The following is a 25,311-nucleotide window of genomic DNA, read 5'->3' on the forward strand; positions in this document are numbered from 1 at the left end:
ACAGTTGTGGATCCCAATAGACTTCAATGGAGCAAGTCGCGGTTGGAATTTTGAAGTTTTAGGATACTTCGGGAGAGTCTACAAGCAAGTCACTTACAGGGTAGGTAGTTCTAGAGCCAACACACGCAGGAGCACCGTAGTGCAGCAGTTACCTCACCCAGGGAAGCCGGGTGCATAGGTGTCTTTTGGTGTCGGGTCGCGGCGTTATTTTCAATGGGAGCCAAAGAAGACTTGCTGCTTGTGAAGACAGAAGAAGTGTCCGGTGGAATCCAAGGCTGGATTCAGAAGAAAGAAGACCAGAAAGCAGAGGAGACAGTGTTCAAAGTCACTTGCCAGTGACCCGGGGCGAGGAAGCTGGATGCCCACAGTAGTCGGGTGATTTCAGGTGATCACAGATGTCTTGACTCTTCAGCCATGAGGTCCAGGAGGCGAGGACGATGACCAGGAGCTGGATTCGGCGTGTCCTACGAAGTCTGCAGCTTACTGCGGTGTTTGCGACCAGATTGGAGCCAACAAGCCTTGGTAATAGCAAGTCTCGTGGAAAGTGTAAAAAGTCAGCGGTGCAGACCAGCAAGGTCTGAGGGACTCACCAAGCGAGGGTACGTCTGGGCAGGCCTGGAGCAACCAGGGGAGCCTTTTGGTTTTGTAGAAAAGTCTTCAGGGGACCCACAAGCCAACCGGCACGGGATCGCGAAGACGCCTCGGGAGGATTCACTTCACAGGAGCCCACAGTCACTCGGGACGAGGTAGGCCTCTGATCTTCGCTGGAAATCCTGCAGGAGGCTTGGACCACAGGTGGTCCAATGCACAAGTTCGTAGACCGTCGTGAAGGGATTGCACTCGACAATAGTGCACGGAACCCGGGTATTGCTGTTCCTCGTCACTCGTGGGATCCACTTGCCTCAGCTTCGCTGGGGACTCACGATGGCCTTGGAGAAGTCAGGAAATCCACTTCCGGGGCTGCAGGGATTTCGGACTCCGGCGGGAGCGGGAAAGTTTGCGACCATTAATTCAAAGTTTTGGTGCCTGCCAAGCAGGGGAGTTACTCCTTCACTCCAAGGGAGAGTCTTCAGTCTTTCAGAGGTAGTGGAACGTCGAAGGTCCAGGATTCTTCTTCAGGGCGTCATCCAGGGATATCTAGTTTGCAATGACAAGGGTTCCCTAACTTATACTAAAGGAAAGGGAGGGACTAGCTCTATGACCCCACCTATGGGAGGGTCAGGGAGTGGGTGGCTACACCCACTTCTCTTTGTCCAGTTTCGCGCCAGAGCATGGGGCAGGTAGCCCCTGAAACAGTTTGAGCTGGCATATGCACAGAGGAGCTTTCTGCTCCCCCAGTGCAGGACTTCAAAGCACTCTAGGGGTGTACCCACCCAGCCCCAATACACTAAATCCTGTCTGGAAGGTGGTTACACCTCCCTGTGACAGGATGCCTATTGTTGGGCCTCCTCCACTGCGAGTTTCAGTCAGAAGAAGGAGGGCAGCCCAGTGTCTGTGCTGCTGGCATCCATTTTGTGATGCAAGGGCTCTTTCAGGATTCTACCGTGTTTCCACAGTAGGTACATGTCTACCCCTCTAGAAGGGTGGGATCATACTCCCAACACGAGTTACTGATGTGGGGGTATGATTCCAAAGCGTTTGACACCAAACACAACATGTTTTGATGCAGCCATCCTAGAGTTAGCATTTACCGCGAGGTTATAATGCACTTAAGAGTATATGGTTTAACCGCATCCACAAACAGCCACAGAGAATAGACTCTGAGAGCTGCAGAGGGGCCCTGCTCAGGCAGATGCACCCCCTCACATGGAAACCAAGCACCCTGCCCTCAGGATTGACAGGGCCTGCCATAGGGGTGACTGATAGGTTTTTATGTGTGTGCAGGTAGAGATATAGGGTACCTATATCTCAGTGAGGAGAGCTAACACTACCTCCCCCAGGCTGCAGTAGCAGGCCTGTGGTGTCAGATTTAGTCTGCTTCCCAGGGGTGGCATGATACATGCTTCAACCCCTCGTAGGCCTGTGAAGTACCTATACCCTTGGTACCTAAGGTGCCATATACTAGGGGCTCATAAGGTTCCACAGTATCCAATCACTAGTGCATCTAATATGCACTCTAAGTTGTTTAGAGAGAACAGAGACTGGGCCCTGATTAGCAGGGACCCAGCCAGACTATAGCCAGAAACCAGTGTTAACATCAGAAAAAAGTGGGGGCAACATAAGTGCAGATCCTACTCTCCTACAGTTGCCAATCCCCAAAGCGTCTTTAACTCCTGAAGGCACGGCCCCGGTGGTTATACCCACAATGCCCTATGAAGATGAGATCAGCTCAAAAGGCCACCTTTGAAATGCACGGGCCCTCTCTAAATGTTGTCATGTCTGACATCCTACCCTGGGAGGCTTGATCAGTATCTTTAGTGTGGCCACAACCCTGCCTCTTGGAATGCAGGTGCCAATTCCACCCCCTCTTAACCAACACAGGAAGGCCCCTCAGAGTGAGAGGTCTACAGTATCTTTTGGCCCCCTAGTTTATGGCTGTCTTATCAGAAATGCACAGATGTAGCCATCCCCCCAGCAGCCAGCTGTGAAATGGAGACAGGCAGAAAGGCATACAGAGCCATGAGTACAGGCATTCCCACTTTCCCAAAGTGGTTTTTCCACTGTCATAATGTCAAATTTACTCGCACCACCGGAGCTGGTTCGCCATTACGAACTCATTGATATCAAACACTGTACTGACACTCTTCTGCATGCAGGAAATCCAGCTCAATAGCCTTTCCACCGATCCCTCAGGGCAATCCAATACGAGGAACAGGCCCTACTGTACCAAACACACTACTCGGTGCCATTCACTACCAGTATATGTAGCGTACACACGCACATGCCCTACCTCTTCCCGACACCGCACCCTGTTCCCAGGGAGTACTCAGATATAGCAAGATACATGCAGAACCTTGGCAAGTGGCTTCTTAAATGCCAAGCCTAGTAACAGTAACCTGCACACACAGGCCCCGTCATGGCAAATCTGAGGCACATTTAAAGAACTACCTCCGTGGGTGGCACAACCAGTTCTGCTGGCCCACGCAGGAGGTGCCCTAGGTATATGTCTTACCTCTAGACAAGGTACTTGCTGCTAACTCAATCTAGCCAATCATCTGTACACTAATCACCAGTATGTATATGACAAGCACATCACTTTGGCACTGAATGGCAGTGTAAAAAGCGATCAAAGTCCTTAGGCTATTACATAGATCAGCGGAAAACCAGGAGGGACAAAAGCAAAAAAAAAGTTGAGGGAAAGCACCCTAGAAAGGGCCACCTCCAACAGAATTTATTAGGATTGGTATGTTTGATACAAAGGTAACACAGATCTGTGCAGTATGTGCATAAACACATTTATAAAGGAGGACGGTTGGAAACTGGGATCTCTTAACTATCTCACTAGAGATGAGATTGGTAACCCGAAAATACATTGATCCCTCACTTTGGTTCATTTATACCGTTCGGTGATTGGGATTAAATCACAGTTCCAAAGCTATAAAGTTGGTTCAAGTATTGGTACCACTAAACAGCACATTACACCTATAACACTTGAAGACTCAAATTCACGTCAAACTTGAACCACATTTTCATGGCAATTTATAAATAATGTTCATTACATTTCTTTTCCTGGCCATCTTTTAGAACTCTCATTCCCTCCCGTACAATTTTCTTTCTTTCATATTTTGGCAGATATCTATTTATTACTTTACTCGACCCTTCGTGTTTTTTCTCTCTGTATCACTCTTATTTCTCTTCTCTGGCCTCTTCTTGCATTTTCTGCTCGCTCGTCTTGTTCGCCCCTTCCTGCTGAAGTGACAAGCAGAGCAGAATGACTTCAAGAGTCTCTTGGAATCCTTCATGTAGGCTGCATATCATAGCACAATCCTCACCAACACACCGTTGAGTGCAGCAACCCCTTGTAGCATTGTCATAAAAGTAACTCTGGGTTCTTGTGGGCAGTCACATATTTGAAAGTCGTGCTGAAGTCTCACTCAGAGCTGCCTAATTATTCTATACTGTGGGGAAGAACTAGAACTTCACACGTGACTTTTCTCAGACGTCTGCTGTGTGCCAAGTAGCAACTGACTATTCTGCACAGAGCAGACCCTCTTACAGCAAGTGATCCTAAAGATTCCAGTACAGAGAGGAGAGGCCAAGCAGAGTGACTGACAGTTCCGCCAACATCTGCTAAGACAGACACCCTGCAAAAAGACACACTGTAGATAAGCCTCACACCCACACACACACAGCCTGCAAAGACAACTCTACCCTGTTCATATGCACACACATCCAACCTGCAGAGGTACATCAAAAACACAGACATGTATGTTCCACAGCTTGAAAGGCCTCCTACCTGGCAGACCCAAGGTCAGTGCACACACACATACACACAATCCCTGCAGCAGACACACAACCTCTGCAGCAGATAATGCTATAAGCCAACCTATGCCGCTGGAACCTATTGAAATGACTGAGGCTTTACCTAGACTGAGATATGAAAACAGGGGCAAAGGGGCATGGGGCAACAGGGAAGCCTTGACGTTCAACTACCTGGGGGACATGCTTCTGACACAGGGGTACAGGTGGGCAAGTCAACAAACTGACAGCGAGAGCCGAGCAAAGAGTGTGCACAGATTTCTCATAGAGCGCTAAGATGCAGTGCAATGTGAACAGATTTTTCACAGTGCAGTAAGATGCAGTGCAGTGGCACAAACTCCTCAGTACAGTAAGATGCAGTGTAGTGACACAGATTCCTTATAGTGCAGTGTGCACAGATCTGTCACAGTGCATTAAGATGCAGTGCAGCGTGCACAGATTCCTCACAGTGCAGTAAGATGCAGTGCACAGATTCCTCATAGTGCAGTTATATGCAGTGCAGCATGCACAGATTTCTCACAGTGCAGTGAAGTGCAGTGTGCACAGATTTTTCACAGTGCATTAAGATGGAGAGCAGTGCACAGATCCTCTCTTTAAAACAAATGATGACCACAAACATCCCCAGCGCCGGACGCAAAGCCCCCCCCCCCCTCCCCCCGAAGTCCCTTGATAGAAGAGCCCGGCTCCTGCTAGAGAGTTCTTTCAGGATCATTCAAGCCATTTCTACAAACACAGCACAAGGTGCTGACAATCTCCTACCTGAGCAGAAACCTGTGCAGACATTTCCAGGCTCGCTCCTCCTCCTATGGCTGGGGTGGGGGCAGGTGCATATTTGGGGTCTGGGGTAGGAGGGGGGTCTATGAGGGTCTGAAGATGAAGAGAACTGCACAGAGAGACAGGGCGTCCTTCCTCCTCTGCAGCTGGCTGAACACGGAGGGAGAGGCCGGAAATGATGTCAACATCTGCTGCTTGTACTGTCTCTGCCACCGCTGACCAGGAACAGGAAACCTTTCTCCATTTCATACAATATGCTCAGTGGATTTCATCAGCAGGCAGGCGCGCCCTCTGCTGGCTTCTTAAAGAACCGTCACATCCAGTCTCCAGGAGTGAATATGCACAAACAAGCATTTTGAGGCCGGAAATGACTGGGTTTTTAGATATCACAGAAATGAATGTTTTTAAGATACACACAGTCCTCGTACAGGATCTCACCCTTGGTTGCTGCTGTAAAAAAGTATTTACAGCTTCACTTCACATGAGCATCTTCAAAACCCTGATGCAGAGGACTAAAGAGTATTTACAGAAAGTCGTCAACTGGAAGTGACAGTTTATATTTCATTAAATATATGAGAATATGTGTTAGTGGTGAATTAAACAGGTCACATAGCAAAGTAAAAATACCATGCAATTTTACACACCAGACCAAATATAGTGTGGCATAAGTCATGTCAAAGCGAAAATTAAAAGAACAGACTTTTGCTAATCTTCCTGTGTTTTTGGATTATTCCTTATCATAGCTGCCAAGGTTCTAGATTGCTATGAGTGACATTTCAATGACTATGAGTGACACTTTCTGGCCAGCATAATTAAACGAAGAAGAAGAGGAAAGCATATAAATATCAGAAATTACACCCATCGGAGCAACAAGAAACTAAAACGTTAAGTGCCTCAAAGCACCAGAAATGGAAGGGCACTAAACTAGTGCCCTTGTAAAGTCAGAGGCACAACACTACTGTTAACTGCTGCAACTAGTTAAAATATCTAAAACACTCCTAAAACCATGTTTAATCAATAGCTGTTTCACCTATGGTTTCACCATTAATTTTCGTCATGAATGCCATGGTGTAAAGCTGTTTCTGTGATATCGACTGATGGAGCTAAACCTGTTTGTCTATTTCTGTATTAGACATGCAGCACAAATGGTGTAATTCATAAGGATATATGAGGACTGCTGTGATTTCTGTCTCGAATCAGGAGACACGCTGGACGTGAGAGGAGCTCTCTGAACTGGTGGATGTCACCAACTTCAAAGTACTAGTGTTGCCAGGCGACAGCAACAATCCAAGGGGCCAGGGCAGGTAGGAAATTGAACTAGGGACATGTTGCCACAGCCTCGGATACCTGTTGGGAGGATGGGCCGGTGTTCTACAGGCACAAAAAGACGGGGAGCTCAAAACAACGTTACAACCGCAGAAAAGCAATTAGTCATTCCAGCTTTCACCAGCCTAAGGCTTTTTGCTGACAATCAAACGAGGCAAAGGAGGAACATCACTGGCCAGGCGGCTCTCTCCCGGGTCCTGTCTTGTAGGTTGTGAGAGGCCCGACACAGAATTCCGCTGCCTCACCCTTCATAATTATAGTCAGATAACAGTAGTCTAGGTCACAGCCTGGCAGGCTGCTGTATTTCAAAACACACTCACTGACAACTCACAGTAGCAAAATAAAAATCATTCATTATAGCTGAGATTCTGACTGCCACGTGAGCTGGCGCGCCACGTGCCCACAACCTCAGATTAGTGGCATCAGTATGGTCAGCCCTGCCACGTGTCAACAAAAGGAGGGATAGATGGGTAAGTTTAACGAGGTCCAGTGTACATACCCAAGCGACTAGTAAGACAAAAAGGGTACAGAGTTCCTCAGGTCAGTTAAGAACAAATAGTGATTTCAGCAAAAAGTTTCGTCTGTCATGAAAAAGGGGGGGAAGACCCTTTAGTTGGAACTAGGGCCCTCACACACCCAGCAAGCTAGGTGTCATGCTTCATCATTTGAGCCTGCCCCTCGTCAGGTCGGCGCTGCAATTCCTGACGGGCTCCCAATATTGGGGCTCTTTGGCGGGGATCTTCTGTTCCTGCCGAAGGGTGCTGTGGGGGTAAGGGGCCCTAGAATGTGTAGATGTGGTGTACGGATAAAATAGGTACTGTTAGTCCACAGGAAATGTGTTTAATAAAGTGGTAAACAGCCTAGTTAAAAAGAAAATGAGGTGGGGATAACTACTAGTGATTATGATGCTAGTTGTGTATGCCCTACTCTCAGAAGGATCAACATGTTTCTTGCCCTTTAAGCCAGTAATTGGTCACGGCAATTCGTCAGGATCAGGAAAACATAAACTATCTACAACAAGGTATGTGTGTTTTACATACCCGAAAGGTGCTCAGGAGTCACCTATGGAAACATTGGAGACAGAAAACACATGACAAAACTGTAAAGATAAACAATACATACATAACAACTTCAGCTGAAATCATCGAGAGTCTCATAGGGTGAAGCTCTCAGGGTGAGTACTGGAAGGTCTCGAAGGACAGAATAAATCAAAAGACAGGACTGGGGGCGGAGACAGAGCGGAGGTTGTAAACTCACCTCTTGCGTTAGCAAGGCAATCTTGCAGCAGTCTCCGGCGGGTGAAAAAGGACTCCTAACGTGGGTCCTGAAGTAAAAAACCGGGAGGAGCAATTAAGAAACCAGGGATGGACGAAATTAAAAGTGACATGGTCAGCCCGGCAATCCATGCGGTAAGAGCAGTGTCGGAGGGTAATGACAGCCTTGAATATCAAAAGATGCTAACATGAGCGATTAGGTGTGCAGCCATGGTGACCATCATGCTCAGGGGCCAGGGTGTATCGCCGCCCAAAAGTAGTCAATGAGGTCAGTAACGGGTTGCCACGAGAGACTCAAGAGCAAAGTAGGGGGCGACCGCCATCGCCCCTGGTAGAGGATGGGTCAGAGCAGGACGTACTCGCTCAAGCTGCCAATGAAGTCATGGAGGCGTCACGAATCCCCCTTTAAAAATACTCAAACTCACCTTATGGAAGACGGCTTGGATGAACCCTGATGCACTCACCTGCGTCAAACGACGCGTGGGATGGAAGACCTACCCCTACCGCCGGACCTGGGATGGGTTCCGAACGGAGTCGGTGTTCGCCAGATAAGGATATCGGGAGGTGTGGAATGTGTCACATGACTAAGGTAATCACAAGCCCATTGGTCGGGGAGTGTAAAGCGGGTCAGCCATGTTGGAACAGGTAGAGAGAGCAACCATCCATATCCGGTATGACTCGGGAAGTGATACTCAGTGGGTTGGTGTGCTCACAGGGATTGGTTACCAAAGCGGTTGTATCAATCCCATTGGTTGGGGATAGAGGGGCGGCCATGTTAGAGCAGGTGGTGTGGGGAAACTATCGGCATCCGGTCTGAATCAGGAAATGATTCTTCGTGGGTTGATTTACTCACAGAGTTGGTTGCCATGGCGATATAGTTAAAGACAGGCAACGGGTAGGTGGCCAGACTAAATGCCACGGGTAACACATGGGAATGTGGAAAAATAATAAAAGCGGTAGTGATGGGGTTCGCGGGGGCCGTGATGAAGTATCAAAGTCCCACAAAATTGTACGGGGATGTAACCCGTGAATGGGGGTCTAAAAACAGAGCGGCAACCATCCGCATCGGGGACCGGCACATAAAAACACACAGAGGGAGGCACATAAAAAGAAATAGGATCTGTTAAAAAGGTGTATTTTCAGAGAACATCACTGCTTAGCAGTGATGTTCTCTGAAAATACACCTTTTTAACAGATCACGAACCATCTAGATCTCTTTTCCACTGCTTTAAAAATAGATACACTATATTGGTATCCTATTTCTCCCAGGTCCGGCGGTAGGGGTAGGTCTTCCATCCCACGCGTCGTTTGACGCAGGTGAGTGCATCAGGGTTCATCCAAGCCGTCTTCCATAAGGTGAGTTTGAGTATTTTTAAAGGGGGATTCGTGACGCCTCCATGACTTCATTGGCAGCTTGAGCGAGTACGTCCTGCTCTGACCCATCCTCTACCAGGGGCGATGGCGGTCGCCCCCTACTTTGCTCTTGAGTCTCTCGTGGCAACCCGTTACTGACCTCATTGACTACTTTTGGGCGGCGATACACCCTGGCCCCTGAGCATGATGGTCACCATGGCTGCACACCTAATCGCTCATGTTAGCATCTTTTGATATTCAAGGCTGTCATTACCCTCCGACACTGCTCTTACCGCATGGATTGCCGGGCTGACCATGTCACTTTTAATTTCGTCCATCCCTGGTTTCTTAATTGCTCCTCCCGGTTTTTTACTTCAGGACCCACGTTAGGAGTCCTTTTTCACCCGCCGGAGACTGCTGCAAGATTGCCTTGCTAACGCAAGAGGTGAGTTTACAACCTCCGCTCTGTCTCCGCCCCCAGTCCTGTCTTTTGATTTATTCTGTCCTTCGAGACCTTCCAGTACTCACCCTGAGAGCTTCACCCTATGAGACTCTTGATGATTTCAGCTGAAGTTGTTATGTATGTATTGTTTATCTTTACAGTTTTGTCATGTGTTTTCTGTCTCCAATGTTTCCATAGGTGACTCCTGAGCACCTTTCGGCTATGTAAAACACACATACCTTGTTGTAGATAGTTTATGTTTTCCTGATCCTGACGAATTGCCGTGACCAATTACTGGCTTAAAGGGCAAGAAACATGTTGATCCTTCTGAGAGTAGGGCATACACAACTAGCATCATAATCACTAGTAGTTATCCCCACCTCATTTTCTTTTTAACTAGGCTGTTTACCACTTTATTAAACACATTTCCTGTGGACTAACAGTACCTATTTTATCCGTACACCACATCTACACATTCTAGGGCCCCTTACCCCCACAGCACCCTTCGGCAGGAACAGAAGATCCCCGCCAAAGAGCCCCAATATTGGGAGCCCGTCAGGAATTGCAGCGCCGACCTGACGAGGGGCAGGCTCAAATGATGAAGCATGACACCTAGCTTGCTGGGTGTGTGAGGGCCCTAGTTCCAACTAAAGGGTCTTCCCCCCCCTTTTTCATGACAGACGAAACTTTTTGCTGAAATCACTATTTGTTCTTAACTGACCTGAGGAACTCTGTACCCTTTTTGTCTTACCAGCCCTGCCACGTACCATGCATCAGGCGTTAGACTAACGCATTTCAGTGTGGCGGTCCGCATCACCGCACTGAAATCCGAAGTCACGCATTATAGCGCCTCCTTAGTTGCTATAATATACCATGACTGAGTGGCAATGAGTGTTGCGCGCTGTTCCCGTTAGGTTTCAGGGGCGTGCTCAGGATCTGCTCCTCGCAGCTCTCTACTTTGTCACAATGTATTGGGACTGGACACACCACGGGCCGATACGACGCGGCATCACTGAGGAGTCACTACCCAATGACTTGGCTACTTACTTGATTAAAATATAATTGTGAAGCCTTGAGCCATTTTAATAAGTAAGGGGCTGAGTCACGGGGTAAAGCTGCAGTGCTGACGGCAAGTGCTACCCGCAGCGTTGCGAGTGCGTGGCATTTGAGGAAGTGTTCACTAACACTTGTCAGGGTGTTGGGCAAATTAATGGTAGCGCAGGTCCTCTTCGCCGCTCGCATCACAGCAATGTGGATGAGGATCGATTCCCGGACCCAGAGTTGGCCACGCCTGACTTGCCATTTTGGTGAAGTTGGTCAGAATTGTCATATGCTCACCAGCCCAGCGGTATGGATTCCGTGAGTTACCATGTCACGCACACACAGGCTGAGCCCACCTTTCCTCTTGGTGGGTTGGGCCATACTTTCTGGCTCCAATCCTACTTTTTCACCCTTCCTTTTGCTCTGTGCTCTTGCTTACACACACACCAATTCAGGGATACCCAGCATGGCTTTTTAATTCAACCTCAACCCAGGCTGAGGTTTACAGGTCATTGCCAAGCAGACATGCAGCTGGTAACTTTTGAGAGACCACTACCTATTTCAGGCCAGTAACTCCCCCCTCCCAGCCTAATATCACCATAGCCATTGGATTAGTGGTAACACTGTCAGCATTGGTGACTGGGTAAGTACGCCCAATCAAGTATTGTTCATGGGAAACCAGTGTGTCTCTCACCAAAGTGACACTGGCACCTGTATCCCTCAGAGCTTCTAGCCTAGTTCCATTAACCCAAAGGTATTGTAAGTATTTCTTTAAGTTGGGTGTCCCCACAGCTACAGTGGCAAACTCAACCTCCCCTTCTGAAACTAGAACTGCTTCAGTGTGCATCCTGATTTGCTCTGGGCACACTGTTGATCCCATCTGTAGACTTGCCACCCCAGGTGTAGCTGTACTGGTTGCCTTAGGGGCCTTGTTGTGGGGGCAAGATTTATCTACAGTTAAGTGTTCCAACTTCTTACAGTTGTTATACCAGGCCTTTGAGGGATCAAAGTTCTTCCCCCTATAGGGCTGAGGTACATAGAGAGTAGTTTGGGACCCACCCCCCTGTACAGGTTTTTGGGGCCTTTTCCAATTCTTGGGGAGAAATTAGACCTAGGTCTACCAAATGCTGATGTAACTTTTCATTTGTGCAATTACTTAGTATATGTTCCTTCATAAACAAATTGTAAAGTCCAGTAAAATCATGCACATTGTGTCCAGTTAAACAACCATCCAGTGTCTTTACTGAGTAGTCTACAAAATGAATCCAGGACTGGGTTTTGTGAGCCCCCCTGAATCTAATTCTATACTCCTCAGTGGTGAGTCCAAATCCCTCAATCAGAGTCTTCCTCATCAGGTCATAGGACCCTGCATCTGGCCCAGAGAGGGCCAGAAGCCTGTCTCTGCAGTTATCAGAGAACAGTTCCCACAGGAGTGCCCCCCAGAGAGTTTTCTTCACCTTCCTCATTTCACAAGCCCTCTCAAAGGCTGTGAACCATTTTGTGATGTCATCACCCTCCTCAAATTTAGGGACAATCTCTTTGGGGAATTTAGGATCAGCCGTTTCCTCCCTGTCCTTAGTTTTAGTAATGCTGCCACCATTGATGGGTGCTAAACCCATCTCCTTTCTTTCTTTTTCCAGAGCCAGGAGTCTGGACTCTAGATCCAATCTTTTGGCCAGCTTTGCTAAAAATCTGTCCTCCTCATTGGGGCTATTCCCAATGTCCTCACTGAAGCCTAAGCCACCTGTGTGGCCTCTACGTTTCCAGGGATTGATGCTTGGAGTCAAGGGTATGGGGGCCCTTTCCTCCCTAGGGATGACTGGAGGGGGGGTCACTATCCCCCTCATCCTCCTCCCTTTCCACCCCCATGTTCAGAGGGGTGGTCCTTAGCATACTTTACCAGGAGCTCCTGGAGCCCTTGTTTGGTTGGATGCAGGCCCAATGGTATATTTTTAAGTTTGCATAAGGACCTTAACTCCTTGAAAGACAAGTGTAAGTAAGGTGTGAGGTCGAGCTCCTCAACCAGGTCCTGCATGTTATTGTTTTCACTAATAGCTGGGTTCTTTTGAGACATTCTAACCAAACAGTTCTAACCCCTCTACCCTTGACTACAGTGACTTTTATTTTTCTAAAATTCTAAAGGGACTGAAGGACGGCCCTGACAAGACTTTTAGTAACTTTGAAAAAATGCCAATTTGTAAAAATCTGAATTCTAAAGGCAATTTAAGAGTTCTGTCGTGTGATCAGATGGTAACCAAGTAGTCCAACAAATGCAAGTTTGATCCACCAATGTAAGAAAGTAGCTCTGTTTATACTGCACCAAAGTAAGGTTCAGTGTGTACAGAGTCCACATTCCCCAGAGGTTTGGCAGAGGTTAAAGTTAGATATAACCTTACTCTCTAAAGTGGTAGCTTGGTCGAGCAGTAAGGCAGTATCAGAGGACAGTGTAAAGCATTTGTTGTACACACTCAGTCAGCAAATGGTCTCACACATTCAAGAACTGAAATCTAAGCCAATTGGTTTGTAGGTAAAAATATATTGTTGTTTCATTTTTGTTTAATTTTATAACCACAAGCAGGAATAAAAATACTTTCTCAGAATGAGATGCTATAGTTGTATACTTTCAATAAGCAATAGACTTTTCAATGCAATAAATACAGTTGTTGCATTATGCTACACAATCCTAACACAATAATAACATTGAGCTCAATGGCAATTTTAAGCAGACTGTAATAACAATTACTTTACGTAGGTTTTTCTTACTCAGGGCTGGATCCTGGATTCAGCCCTGGTGCATCGCCTGTAAACAGTTGAAAGAAATCGTTTTTGTAAAACAAGCGATTTTTAAGGAATATTTCAAAGTTGCAAAAATAGACACTTAAAAGGATTTCTGATGAAAACCAGGCAATTTTATCCTATGGGGGAAAATCAGGTTATCTGAAAATCACAGTAGTAATTACTTTTTAGGGTCAGTGCTGGGCACCAAGTTCCAGCACTGGGATCTCTCCTAGTAACAGGTGAGTAATTTCATTTACGTTGATCGGATGATTTCTAGTGAATATTTTAAAGTTTCAAAACTCGACACAGAAAAATTTCCAAGTGAAACCAGTCAATGTTACCCTATGGAGAAAATGTACGTTATCGGCTTGTTGCAGCGCGGAATGCTAAAAATCCCTCTTTACATCACAGACCATAGATCTTCTACAATTCGCATTCATTCACTCATTTACTGGTGGGGCCCATAACACCAACATTCATACACCATAGATCTACAGTTACAAGAGGAGATGATCACTCCGTACGCTGTAATGAGAGGAAGTACGCAAAATCTCTAATGAGTAATAAGTTCATCAATCCTTTCCTACCTCATCAGGATCTAAAACATCAATCTAACCATTCCTCTCATGGATTTCAAACTATGGATCAGCTTAGTTGTCCTATAGTAGTGACATTCTGTTCCTAACAAATATAAATCAATACATTACTCAAATAACAACCCAACACAGTTCTTGTCGTTAAATGAAGAATTTATCTAAATAAAGCATGGAAAATTCAATAAGCATTTGGCAATTCAGTTAGCATATTTACCTATTCTGGCTAAAAGTCGTCCTCTAAGTCAGGTCAGGTTTGGTCTCAAATGCCCATAAATCAATAGTTCAGTTCGCAAAGGGAATAGGGCATCCGATCAGTCCATCAGAGTCTCGGGCAGACCACTGTCCAGCAGAGTCACCGTCCTCTCCGACAGCATAACATCAGGGAATCAGCAAGCAATGAAGAAGGGAAGAAGCTTTTTTACCCTAACTAGTCTATAACTTTTATAGGAAAATTAACGGAAATGATTGAAACATAAAATGTCTTAAACTTCTGTGATTGGCCAGTTAGGATCATTCTATTCAGTTCTAAACCGCAAAATGTTGCACCTAATGTAAAATTTAAACTTTATTAACAATTGCAACTGTTGCTCTTCTTTTGGGTTGATTTGTTTTCCCATACTGGTCGGTGTCAATAGTCATCAATTCCAGCCATTCATGCTTCACGTTGTCCATTGTTAGGAGTCCGTGGCTAGACAAAGTTCATGAACACAAATTGTTTCAAACTCGAAGTAATTCTGATTTCACCAATATGTATCAAGGAAAGTTTCTCTCGGAGCATCTGGCGATTATCCCAGAAATATTTCTGTGTGTTTTTCGTCAAGTTCAGGTCATGGCGAGGTCGATTGCTAGCAGCAACGCATGCGCATTTTCACTCGCTGACCTCAGTGTTCGGTCCGTCAGTCTAAAGGCAACAGCAGCCATTTTGTGGCCACTCCAGAATGGTCAACTTAAGTAAAAGAGACATAAAACGTAATTAATACATGGAAATGACTATTAAAATGTTTTCCCCATACTAAACCCTTTATGTGCTTGTATTTATCTAGCAGTAAGCAACACTCATTGTGGTTTTATACTTACAATCAAAACACAATACATAATAACATCACGGAAGCAACATGTAACATGCAAATTCTAAATGTCTTTTATTAGTATGCGTACGCAAATCAGTTTACGTATTAGATAGACCATGCAAAAGCAGTTCCCACGTGTATTTTCTATTAGTAATGTTGGTTAATCACATACACAGCAAACAATTAATATGATTAATATTATCATATTAGTCCTTTTAGCATACAACCCATAGAATGGAGGGGATATAAAAAATTTTTTAAGAAAACCCCACTCCTGCAGGCTTTCAGGTAAATTCTCGACGGGTAGTGTTAAGGTTCTGGGGTTAGACTCAGGGGTCTCCCGGTTTCAGGTAGGTACAGTGGTTACACCCTCAGCGGCACAGGGGCAGCCGGGTGCAGAGAGAGTAGGCCCAATGTTAGCCTATGGCGGGTAGGGGGCCTTTGGTTGGTGGCTGCTAGCAGGCAGGCCACACGGCTGTGGGAGCTGAGCTCCTGGTCACTTACACAGGGCAAGTGGGGAAGTTGAATAGAACAGATGCTGCACTTCCAGGGGCACTCGGGCAGCTGGGTGCAGGGTGCTTTTGAGCCGTCGGGCGCTCAATGGATTTCAATTGGAAAGTTGTGTGATGAACAAAGGCTGCAAGCTCAAGGATGGAGATTCTTCAGGTGCGACCACCACTTTGAGAGGTAAGTTGGGAAGCTGTAGGTTAGGTAGGCACCCAGGAGGTGGGCACAGGGGGCCGCAGGGTGGCGGGTGCAGGGGTGTCTTTTGGCGTCAGGAAATATTAACATCCGCTGGTCGCGGTTGGGAGGGGCCCTGGAGTTGAGGCTGCAGGCATCGTCAGGAGCGACATCGAGGGTCCTTGTGTGCTGGATTCTTGGTCACAGTCGCTGGGGGGACGTCCTTGTGGTCTTTGTTCACTCAGGCACAAGCCGGGCTCGGCGGGGGCAGAGTGTGCTGGATTCGCGGTTCCTGGCTGGCACCAGGGGTTGCTGCTGTTTGAGCAGAACCACTGCTCGTGGGAGTCCCAGTCTTTAGATGAGCAAGACAGTCAGGTCCTCCGGAGTTTTTGAGGTTGCTGACCACTAGAGACGCCAGGGTTTAGCAGGAGCTGGTTCGAGGGTTGACAGTCCGGTAGGGCTGGGGCCAAGTCAATTGGTGTCGTCCTCTTGTTAGGAGCTGCATGGCAGGTCTGTTTTCTTCTTGTTCTTTTTGGTAGTTTCAGAATCGGGAACTGAGGAAGGAAGGTTCAGGGTGCCCCTCAATACTAAATTTAGGGGCATTACAGGTAGGGAAAGGTCAGGGACCAATGGGGCCCTTTCCTGGGGTGAATACACCCCCGATCCTGCCACTCTCCAGTAGTCCTGATTTGGTAGGGCTCCCCATCCCCAAGATGGCGAGAGCCCGGAGTTGTGCTTCACCTCGCCTCCCCCACCTGAGGGGTCGGGATGGCAGAGGCTGGCACACCCCCTTTCCTCACTTGGGTTTTCCCGCCAGTCATCCCACCAGAGTGGGGGTCAGAAGCGGTGGGGACCAGTTGCTGAATACAGCAAGTGGTCTGGAGAGGCTCACAAAGGTGGCATGCCTTTGAAGCTTCTTCTGCCCATCCTGGGGGAGGATGCCTAGCACCTCGCCCCAGGATGTGCATTGCTGCAGGCCCACGAGAGCAGATAGCTCTCTACCCAGGTGTCCAGCAACTTGTCTGCTGGGTGGCAGCCTAGACAGCCTCTCAGTCAGGACATGGGTTGTGGGTTAGGTTCAGGGGCAACTCTTAGTTGCCCTCTGTCGTGCATTTTACATTAAAACACACACTGGCATCAGTGTGGATTTAATGTGCTGAGAAGTTTGATACCAAACTTCTCAGTCTTCAGTGTAGCCAGCATGGTACTGTGGAGATCGTGATGACGACTTCCCAGCACCACATGCTCTTAATGGCAGCACTGCACTTACAGTGCCCAGATATGGACCTGGGTACTGTAGGGGTACAGGGCTCATGCACCTGTACCCACACCACTGGCATAGGGCACCCAGCTGAGGGGTGACTGAGATATGTCAGGGCAGTGTGTTGTGGGCATGGCACACAGGGATGTGTGCCATGTCGATTCTTTGTTTTGTTCAGCACCAAGACACTCAGCCTGCAAAGGCAGTGTGTGTGTGTATCAGGGTTCAGGGCCTATAAGGGTGGCACAATAAGTGCTGCAGCCCATGGGGCCTTCTCTGGTCATAGTGCCCTGGGTACCTAGGGTACCATTTACCAGGGGCTGACATGTGGCCAGAGATGCCAATTGGGTTTTGGTTTCGATACAGTTTTAGGGAAGGAACACAGGCCCTGGGCACCTGATTGGCAGGAGCCAAGGGCACACTCAGTCAAAGTACATCAGCAATTCAGCAAAAAGTGGGGGCATACCATGCAGGAAAGATGGCACTTTCTCACAGACGCGTAGATCGCAGACGGTAAGTTAGACACCCACACAAACAAATGTCACGAACATGCGAAATGCTACACACACATGGGGGGACATCCCTTCCACCAGCAACAGCAAAGCCACAGGGGTTGCATTGTCCTCACCACCAGCAGTCCCCACACCAAAGGGATGTGCCCATCACCACAACCATCCCCACATATAGGGAGCTGGATGCCCATCACTACCAGTAACCCCTACACATAGGGGGTTGGATGCCCAGCACTACTACCATACCCACTCATAGGGGGCTGGATGCCCATCAATACCAGTACCCCCTACTCATAGGGGGCTAGATGCCCATCACTACCAGTACGCCCACTCATAGGGGCTGGATGACCATCAATACCAGTACCCCCTACTTATAGTGGGCTGGATGCCCATCACTACCACTACCCCCACTCATAGGGGGATGGATGCCCAGCACTACTACCATCCCACTCATAGGGGGCTGGATGCCCATCAATACCAGTACCCCCTACTCATAGGGGGCTGGATGCCCATTACTACCAGTACCCTCACTCATAGGGGCTGGATGCCCAGCACTACTACCATCCCCACTCATAGGGGGCTGGATGCCCATCAATGCCAGTACCCCCTACTCATAGGGGGCTAGATGCCCATCACTACCAGTACGCCCACTCATAGGGGCTGGATGACCATCAATACCAGTACCCCCTACTTATAGTGGGCTGGATGCCCATCACTACCACTACCCCCACTCATAGGGGGATGGATGCCCAGCACTACTACCATCCCACTCATAGGGGGCTGGATGCCCATCAATACCAGTACCCCCTACTCATAGGGGGCTGGATGCCCATCACTACCAGTACCCTCACTCATAGGGGCTGGATGCCCAGCACTACTACCATCCCCACTCATAGGGGGCTAAATTCCCATCAATACCAGTACCCCCTACTCATAGGGGGCTGGATGCCCATCACTACCTGTACCCCCACTCATAGTGGGCTGGATGCCCAGCACTACTACCATACCCACTCATTGGGGGCTGGATGCCCATCAATACCAGTACCCCCTACTCATAGGGGGCTGGATGCCCATCACTACCAATACTCCCACTCATAGGGGGCTGGATGCCCAGCACTACTACCATCCCCACTCATAGGGGGCTGGATGCCCATCAATGCCAGTACCCCCTACTCATAGGGGGCTAGATGCCCATCACTACCAGTACGCCCACTCATAGGGGCTGGATGACCATCAATACCAGTACCCCCTACTTATAGTGGGCTGGATGCCCATCACTACCACTACCCCCACTCATAGGGGGATGGATGCCCAGCACTACTACCATCCCACTCATAGGGGGCTGGATGCCCATCAATACCAGTACCCCCTACTCATAGGGGGCTGGATGCCCATCACTACCAGTACCCTCACTCATAGGGGGCTGGATGCCCTGCACTACTACCATCCCCACTCATAGGGGGCTAAATTCCCATCAATACCAGTACGCCCTACTCATAGGGGGCTGGATGCCCATCACTACCTGTACCCCCACTCATAGGGGGCTGGATGCCCAGCACTACTACCATCCCCACTCATAGGGGGCTGGATGCCCATCAATACCAGTATCCCCTACTCATAGGGGTTTGGATGCCCATCACTACCAATACTCCCACTCATTGGGGGCTGGATGCCCAGCACTACTACCATCCCCACTCATAGGGGTCTGGATGCCCAACACTACTTCCATCCCCACTCATAGGGGGTTGGATGCCCATCACTACCAGTATGCCCTACTCATAGGGGGCTGGATGCCCATCACTACCAGTACGCCCACTCATAGGGGGCTGGACGCCCAGCACTACTATCATCCCCACTCATAGGGGGATGGATGCCCAGCACTACTACCATCCCACTCATAGGGGGCTGGATGCCCATCAATACCAGTACCCCCTACTCATAGGGGGCTGGATGCCCATCACTACCAGTACCCTCACTCATTGGGGGCTGGATGCCCAGCACTACTACCATCCCCACTCATAGGGGGCTAAATTCCCATCAATACCAGTACCCCCTACTCATAGGGGGCTGGATGCCCATCACTACCTGTACCCCCACTCATAGTGGGCTGGATGCCCAGCACTACTACCATCCCCACTCATAGGGGGCTGGATGGCCATCAATACCAGTATCCCCTACTCATAGGGGGCTGGATGCCCATCACTACCAATACTCCCACTCATAGGGGGCTGGATGCCCAGCACTACTACCATCCCCACTCATAGGGGGCAGGATGCCCAGCACTACTACCATCCCCACTCATAGGGGGCTGGATGCCCATCAATACCAGTACCATCTACTCACAGGGGGCCGGTTTCCCATTAATACCAGTACCCCCACTCATTGGGGGCTGGATGCCCAGCACTACTACCATCCCCACTCATAGGGGTCTGGATGCCCAACACTACTTCCATCCCCACTCATAGGGGGTTGGATGCCCATCACTACCAGTATGCCCTACTCATAGGGGGCTGGATGCCCATCACTACCAGTATGCCCACTCATAGGGGGCTGGACGCCCAGCACTACTATCATCCCCACTCATAGGGGGCTGGATGCCCAGCACTACTACCATATCCACTCATAGGGGGCTGGATGCCCAGCACCACCAGCATTCACACACATAGGGTGACTAAGCAAACCCCCCCCACCATCTTGGCAAGTTTGTATGTGTGTGCATGTGCAAAATGCCCACAGCACAGATTCTGACAGTAAACATGCAATGTGTGTCCAAAAGGTGATTGTGGTGTCCAAAAATCCAGCATTTTAGGTTCATTGTGGTAATGGGATCTAAACCCCCCATCACTACAGTGACCAAAGGGTGATTGTGGGGTTCAAAACACCAGCATATCCGGAAGATTGTGGTAATGGGGTCTAAAACCCCCATCACTACAGTGACCAAACGGTGATTATGGGGTTCAAAACACCAGCACATCAGGAACATCGTGGTAATGAGGTATAAACCCCACATCACTACAGTCACCAGAAGGTGAGTGTGGACATAATAATAGCATTGAGTTTTAACGGGGAAATCCACATAAAACTACTATGACCTGAGTCATTAGTACAGTACAATCAAGAAATGGTCATGATAGCAGTTATCAATAACGAAATTTACACAAGAACATTCACCACTCATTGCTTCTTGTGATTATTGAACCATATTTAATAAACTGATTCAGAAAAAAGCTAAAAATGCATCAAATGCGATATTAATTCAAAGCATTTGTTAATGGCAACGCAGTTGCTCCAATCAATTTCAGTACGATAGAAATATATAGTGCTCTTTGAGTGGGAGAGAAAGGGAGAAGTCAGGTAGGTGGTGGTGAATCAGTGAGTGAGGGACTGGGTAAAGGTATGTTGACAAAAAACATCATTGTGGTATAGGGTACAACCTTTACAGCCTAATGTAGGTCAATAGTTCCTAAATATATACATAGCTCAAGTGTACATATTGTTTATCAGAGTAATTTCTTTGAGTTTGTATAGTGGTTGTATGTTGTCGACTTTTCGACCCCCTTGAGGTAAAGGCTTAATTTGTGTCCTCACGTGGGGTCTTCATCAGGACTGTGAAGAGCACCAGTGAACAATCATAAATGTGTGTAAGATGAGTAACAATGCTGAGACGTGGGTGAATGTTCAGGGAAATAAATTACTTAACCTACTTGTGTTGACACTGTGTAATCCAGGTCAAGAGGAACTCAGATGTAGCTTTGTTATTAACGGCAGCACACGAGGTTGAAGAATCTCTTGTGTGATGGAATCAATCGGTACCCGCTCTAAAGGAGAGAGAGAGGATTGTCAGGGTACTACTTAAAGGGAAAACATATAGTCAGGCTAAGTACAGGGGACTTAGGAGAAAGGGTTTGTTGGATGCCCATTATACCGGTGGGGTATTGGGGCTCAGAAAGAACTTGTCAGTACCTGGTCACGGTGGATTGTGCAGCAGCGCTATTCATCTGAAGTCTATTCTAGGCGCTAGAGTCACACACTGTGGGTGGGAGGGAGAGAGAGAAGCCCATACGAACATGAAATGTGGTCACTTGGGTGGCAGTTGGCTAATTGCTTGGCCTTTGGAAAAAAATGAGTGAGGCCAAATCCGGGCATTTGGCGCACCACGTTGTAAAGGAGGAGAACCCTTGAATGCTCTATACAAAGACATACGTAAGCAGTTATGTGGCAATGAGTGTCCGTATTAGATATGACAGCGAGTACACAATATCGATTGGAATCGGTGCTCGGGGGATAGGTTTTGAGAAAACCTTGCCAGAATCCTTGTGGAAAAACTCGTAGGCCATTAGATGGTAGTATGAGTCTTGTAATAGTAGTAACCTAGAACATACAATGTGCCAGTGAACGCACGATTCCGATGGAAATCGGAGTCGGACAAAGAAAAACAGCATGGGAACTACATAACACTTGGAAAAAATCATGGGATGCTTCATGATCCGCGAACGGGTGCAAAATCTATTGGAATTTCAGGGTGATAACAAGTGAATGGGGAACGCTTACCTGATAGACGTGTGTTCGAATCAGCGTTAATCGCGAATGCCGGTGTCTGAGCTAGATATAGCAGGAAGTAACTGCGTACCTGCACCGCGAGGTGCAACCACTGGGTGCTGCTTCAGAGGCTCGTCAGTCGACGGCCAGTAGCACGCGGTGATTGACGTCATAGGCACTCAGCATGAATGAAATGTGAAAACGCTGTTGTGTGTGTTACAGATGGATCGGGTTACCTAGTGGTTGTGTGTTATATGCAAGCTGTACAACTTTATGAATCACGAGTAACAGATAAAATGCTTGTTATGGTGACATTCAATACAAAAACATAGGCAAGATTTTTATGAACAGTTGCTGGTGTGTTCCTGATGGTTATGCATAGGAACTAGGGAGTATGCAGGGTTGATTAGCATATGGTACTCACAATAAAGAAAAGGGGGAGAAGGTACAAACCCTACCTCATCCTCCTCAAGAATTAAGTAAAACACACAAAAAGAGGTAGAGTGAAAAGCGGCCTACATCTATTAGCAATTGCAAAAGGGTTCGAGAGAGCACACATACTCTGTAAAAACTGCCCTCACCCACAACAAGTTGTGGCATGCTTCATCATAGGGCTGCTACTAACGCCTCTGCACAGAACCAAAACTAGAGGCGGAGCAATAGGGAGGGGTAAACAATACAACAGTGATACAAACAAACGAAAAAGGCAGGATCCTTAAGTGCAGAAATAATGAGTTTTAAAACTGGCCCAGGGATATCTCTATAATAGTTTTATTCCTGGATTCCCTAGTCAGATTAAAAAGGTATATATATATATAAAAGAATATATACCCAATGGATAGTAGTGGGATGAGTTAATTAAGTGCTCACCACCCCTCCATTCTGCATAGCGGTCAACATGTTTCTGCCGGTTCAAAATCAAATCTCCGGCATTCCTCAGGACAAGTTAGATCCCTATGCCCTTTTTCCAAACCCCTCTTGCTGCCCACTCTTGTGGGTTATACTCCACCTGTAAGTCTGGAGTCTTTTTCGTAACTTACTCTTTCAAATAGAAACTGAAAGATAAAAGACACAACAATAACACCAATTGTTTTCACATCAGATACAGAGACAGTATTATATAATGTGTGCTCTCAAACAAACTCAAGCAATTGAAAACCACCCAGTCGGTGTGACCAAAATCTAACATATGTGGTGCGAAATCCACCATCATAAATCAGCGGGCAATCAATGGCCTTCCTAATGGTATATCCAAATCACATAATTTGTGCTTAATATCCATTAAACTAAAAATATATACTTCACACACAAGAAGTCACGTGCTGAATAAAATGAGAAAAAAACACATTCCAACACGCCAACATGCTGTCAAAAGCATGTTGGCGTGTTGGAATGGATATTAAGCACAAATTATGTGATTTGGATATACCATTAGGAAGGCCATTGATTGCCCGCTGATTTATGATGGTGGATTTCGCACCACATATGTTAGATTTTGGTCACACCGACTGGGTGGTTTGCAATTGCTTGAGTTTGTTTGAGAGCACACATTATATAATACTGTCTCTGTATCTGATGTGAATACAATTGGTGTTATTGTTGTGTCTTTTATCTTTCAGTTTCTATTTGAAATAGTAAGTTACGAAAAAGGCTCCAGACTTACAGGTGGTGTATAACCCACGAGAGTGGGCAGCAAGAGGGGTTTGGAAAAAGGGCATAGGGATCTAACTTGTCCTGAGGAATGCCGGAGATTTGATTTTGAACCGGCAGAAACATGTTGACCGCTATGCAGAATGGAGGGGTGGTGAGCACTTAATTAACTCATCCCACTACTATCCATTGGGTATATATTCTTTTATATATATATATACCTTTTTAATCTGACTAGGGAATCCAGGAATAAAACTATTATAGAGATATCCCTGGGCCAGTTTTAAAACTCATTATTTCTGCACTTAAGGATCCTGCCTTTTTCGTTTGTTTGTATCACTGTTGTATTGTTTACCCCTCCCTATTGCTCCGCCTCTAGCGTTGGTTCTGCGCAGAGGCGTTAGTAGCAGCCCTATGATGAAGCATGCCACAACTTGTTGTGGGTGAGGGCAGTTTTTACAGAGTATGTGTGCTCTCTCGAACCCTTTTGCAATTGCTAATAGATGTAGGCCGCTTTTCACTCTACCTCTTTTTGTGTGTTTTACTTGATTAGCATATGCATATTATGTATGAGGCATGACAATAAAGGGCAAGAACCCCATTTAGTGTGTGCGGTAGATTTAGATTTGAAACCACAACATTATAGATCATGACAGAAATGAGCATAAAACAAATTGCATTATTCATTGGAAAGATAAACAGAAAGTAGGAGCGGAATGATAATAACAGTTTAAACAATTAAGTATTGTAGTCCAAAAGATGCAGTCCAAAGCGATCTCTTCCTATTGGATTCTTTTATTTTTTCAAGAATTTTCATATGAATTAATCCAACGAATTATTGTCGTGATTAGTACATGTCCAATAAGTTGAATTAAACAACCACAGCCTTCATTTTTTCAAGGATTTTCATAAGAAATGTCTCCAACAAATTATTGTTGTGATTTGTACATATCCCATAAGTTGATTTATGTATTCTAAACAACCACATCCAACGCGTTTCGTCCCTCTTGGGACATCATTAGGGCTGTAGAAATGGAAAAAGGAAATTATATCACTTATACAATACATTATGTATATCTACAACAAAATATCACATAAACAAAATAATATAACGTTTTGGCTTGAAATCCTACCTATTTAACAATCTCAAATATGAAAGAGTTACCCATAACCATTCATAACATAATTGTATTAACATAATTCATGAAATCCTATATACTCAAAAATCTATTCATGGTTCCAATGCTATGAGAATTATCATAAGACATCCAAATGCAAGTTTCTATTAATCAATCCTTTTTCCCCCAATCAATATTATTGTAATAAATACGATCAACTCTTTTAGTTGTGTACTTTCTGAATTAAAGAAACATCCCTTACTGAATATCTTTGCCTTCAATCATAAAAATAAAATGCGACATACCTCCTAATTATTCCAAACGTCACTATAAATAATGATCGTTGCAGGATAATGAAGTTCATTTAATACATGTCCTCTCCAACTATAAATCACTTCTTCTTCCCAAAAAAAAATATATTTTTATGTAATTTTCTGCATGTGAAACATAATATCTAATTATTTTCTGAACCATGTT

General features: G+C 46.7%; 1 protein-coding gene across 1 annotated transcript in view; it reads right to left on the minus strand.

Moving 5' to 3' along the window:
* LOC146839508 (uncharacterized) overlaps positions 1-25,311 on the minus strand; it is a 151,486-nt gene that overhangs the window by 83,350 nt on the left and 42,825 nt on the right. The window contains exon 2 of the mRNA XM_085650811.1: positions 5,179-5,408. Within this exon, the coding sequence (XP_085506937.1) occupies positions 5,179-5,408 (230 nt within the window). The remainder of the gene's footprint in view (positions 1-5,178; positions 5,409-25,311) is intronic.

The sequence above is a fragment of the Triturus cristatus genome, chromosome 4_1, assembly GCF_964204655.1.
Source record: "Triturus cristatus chromosome 4_1, aTriCri1.1, whole genome shotgun sequence".
Lineage (NCBI taxonomy): Eukaryota > Metazoa > Chordata > Amphibia > Caudata > Salamandridae > Triturus > Triturus cristatus.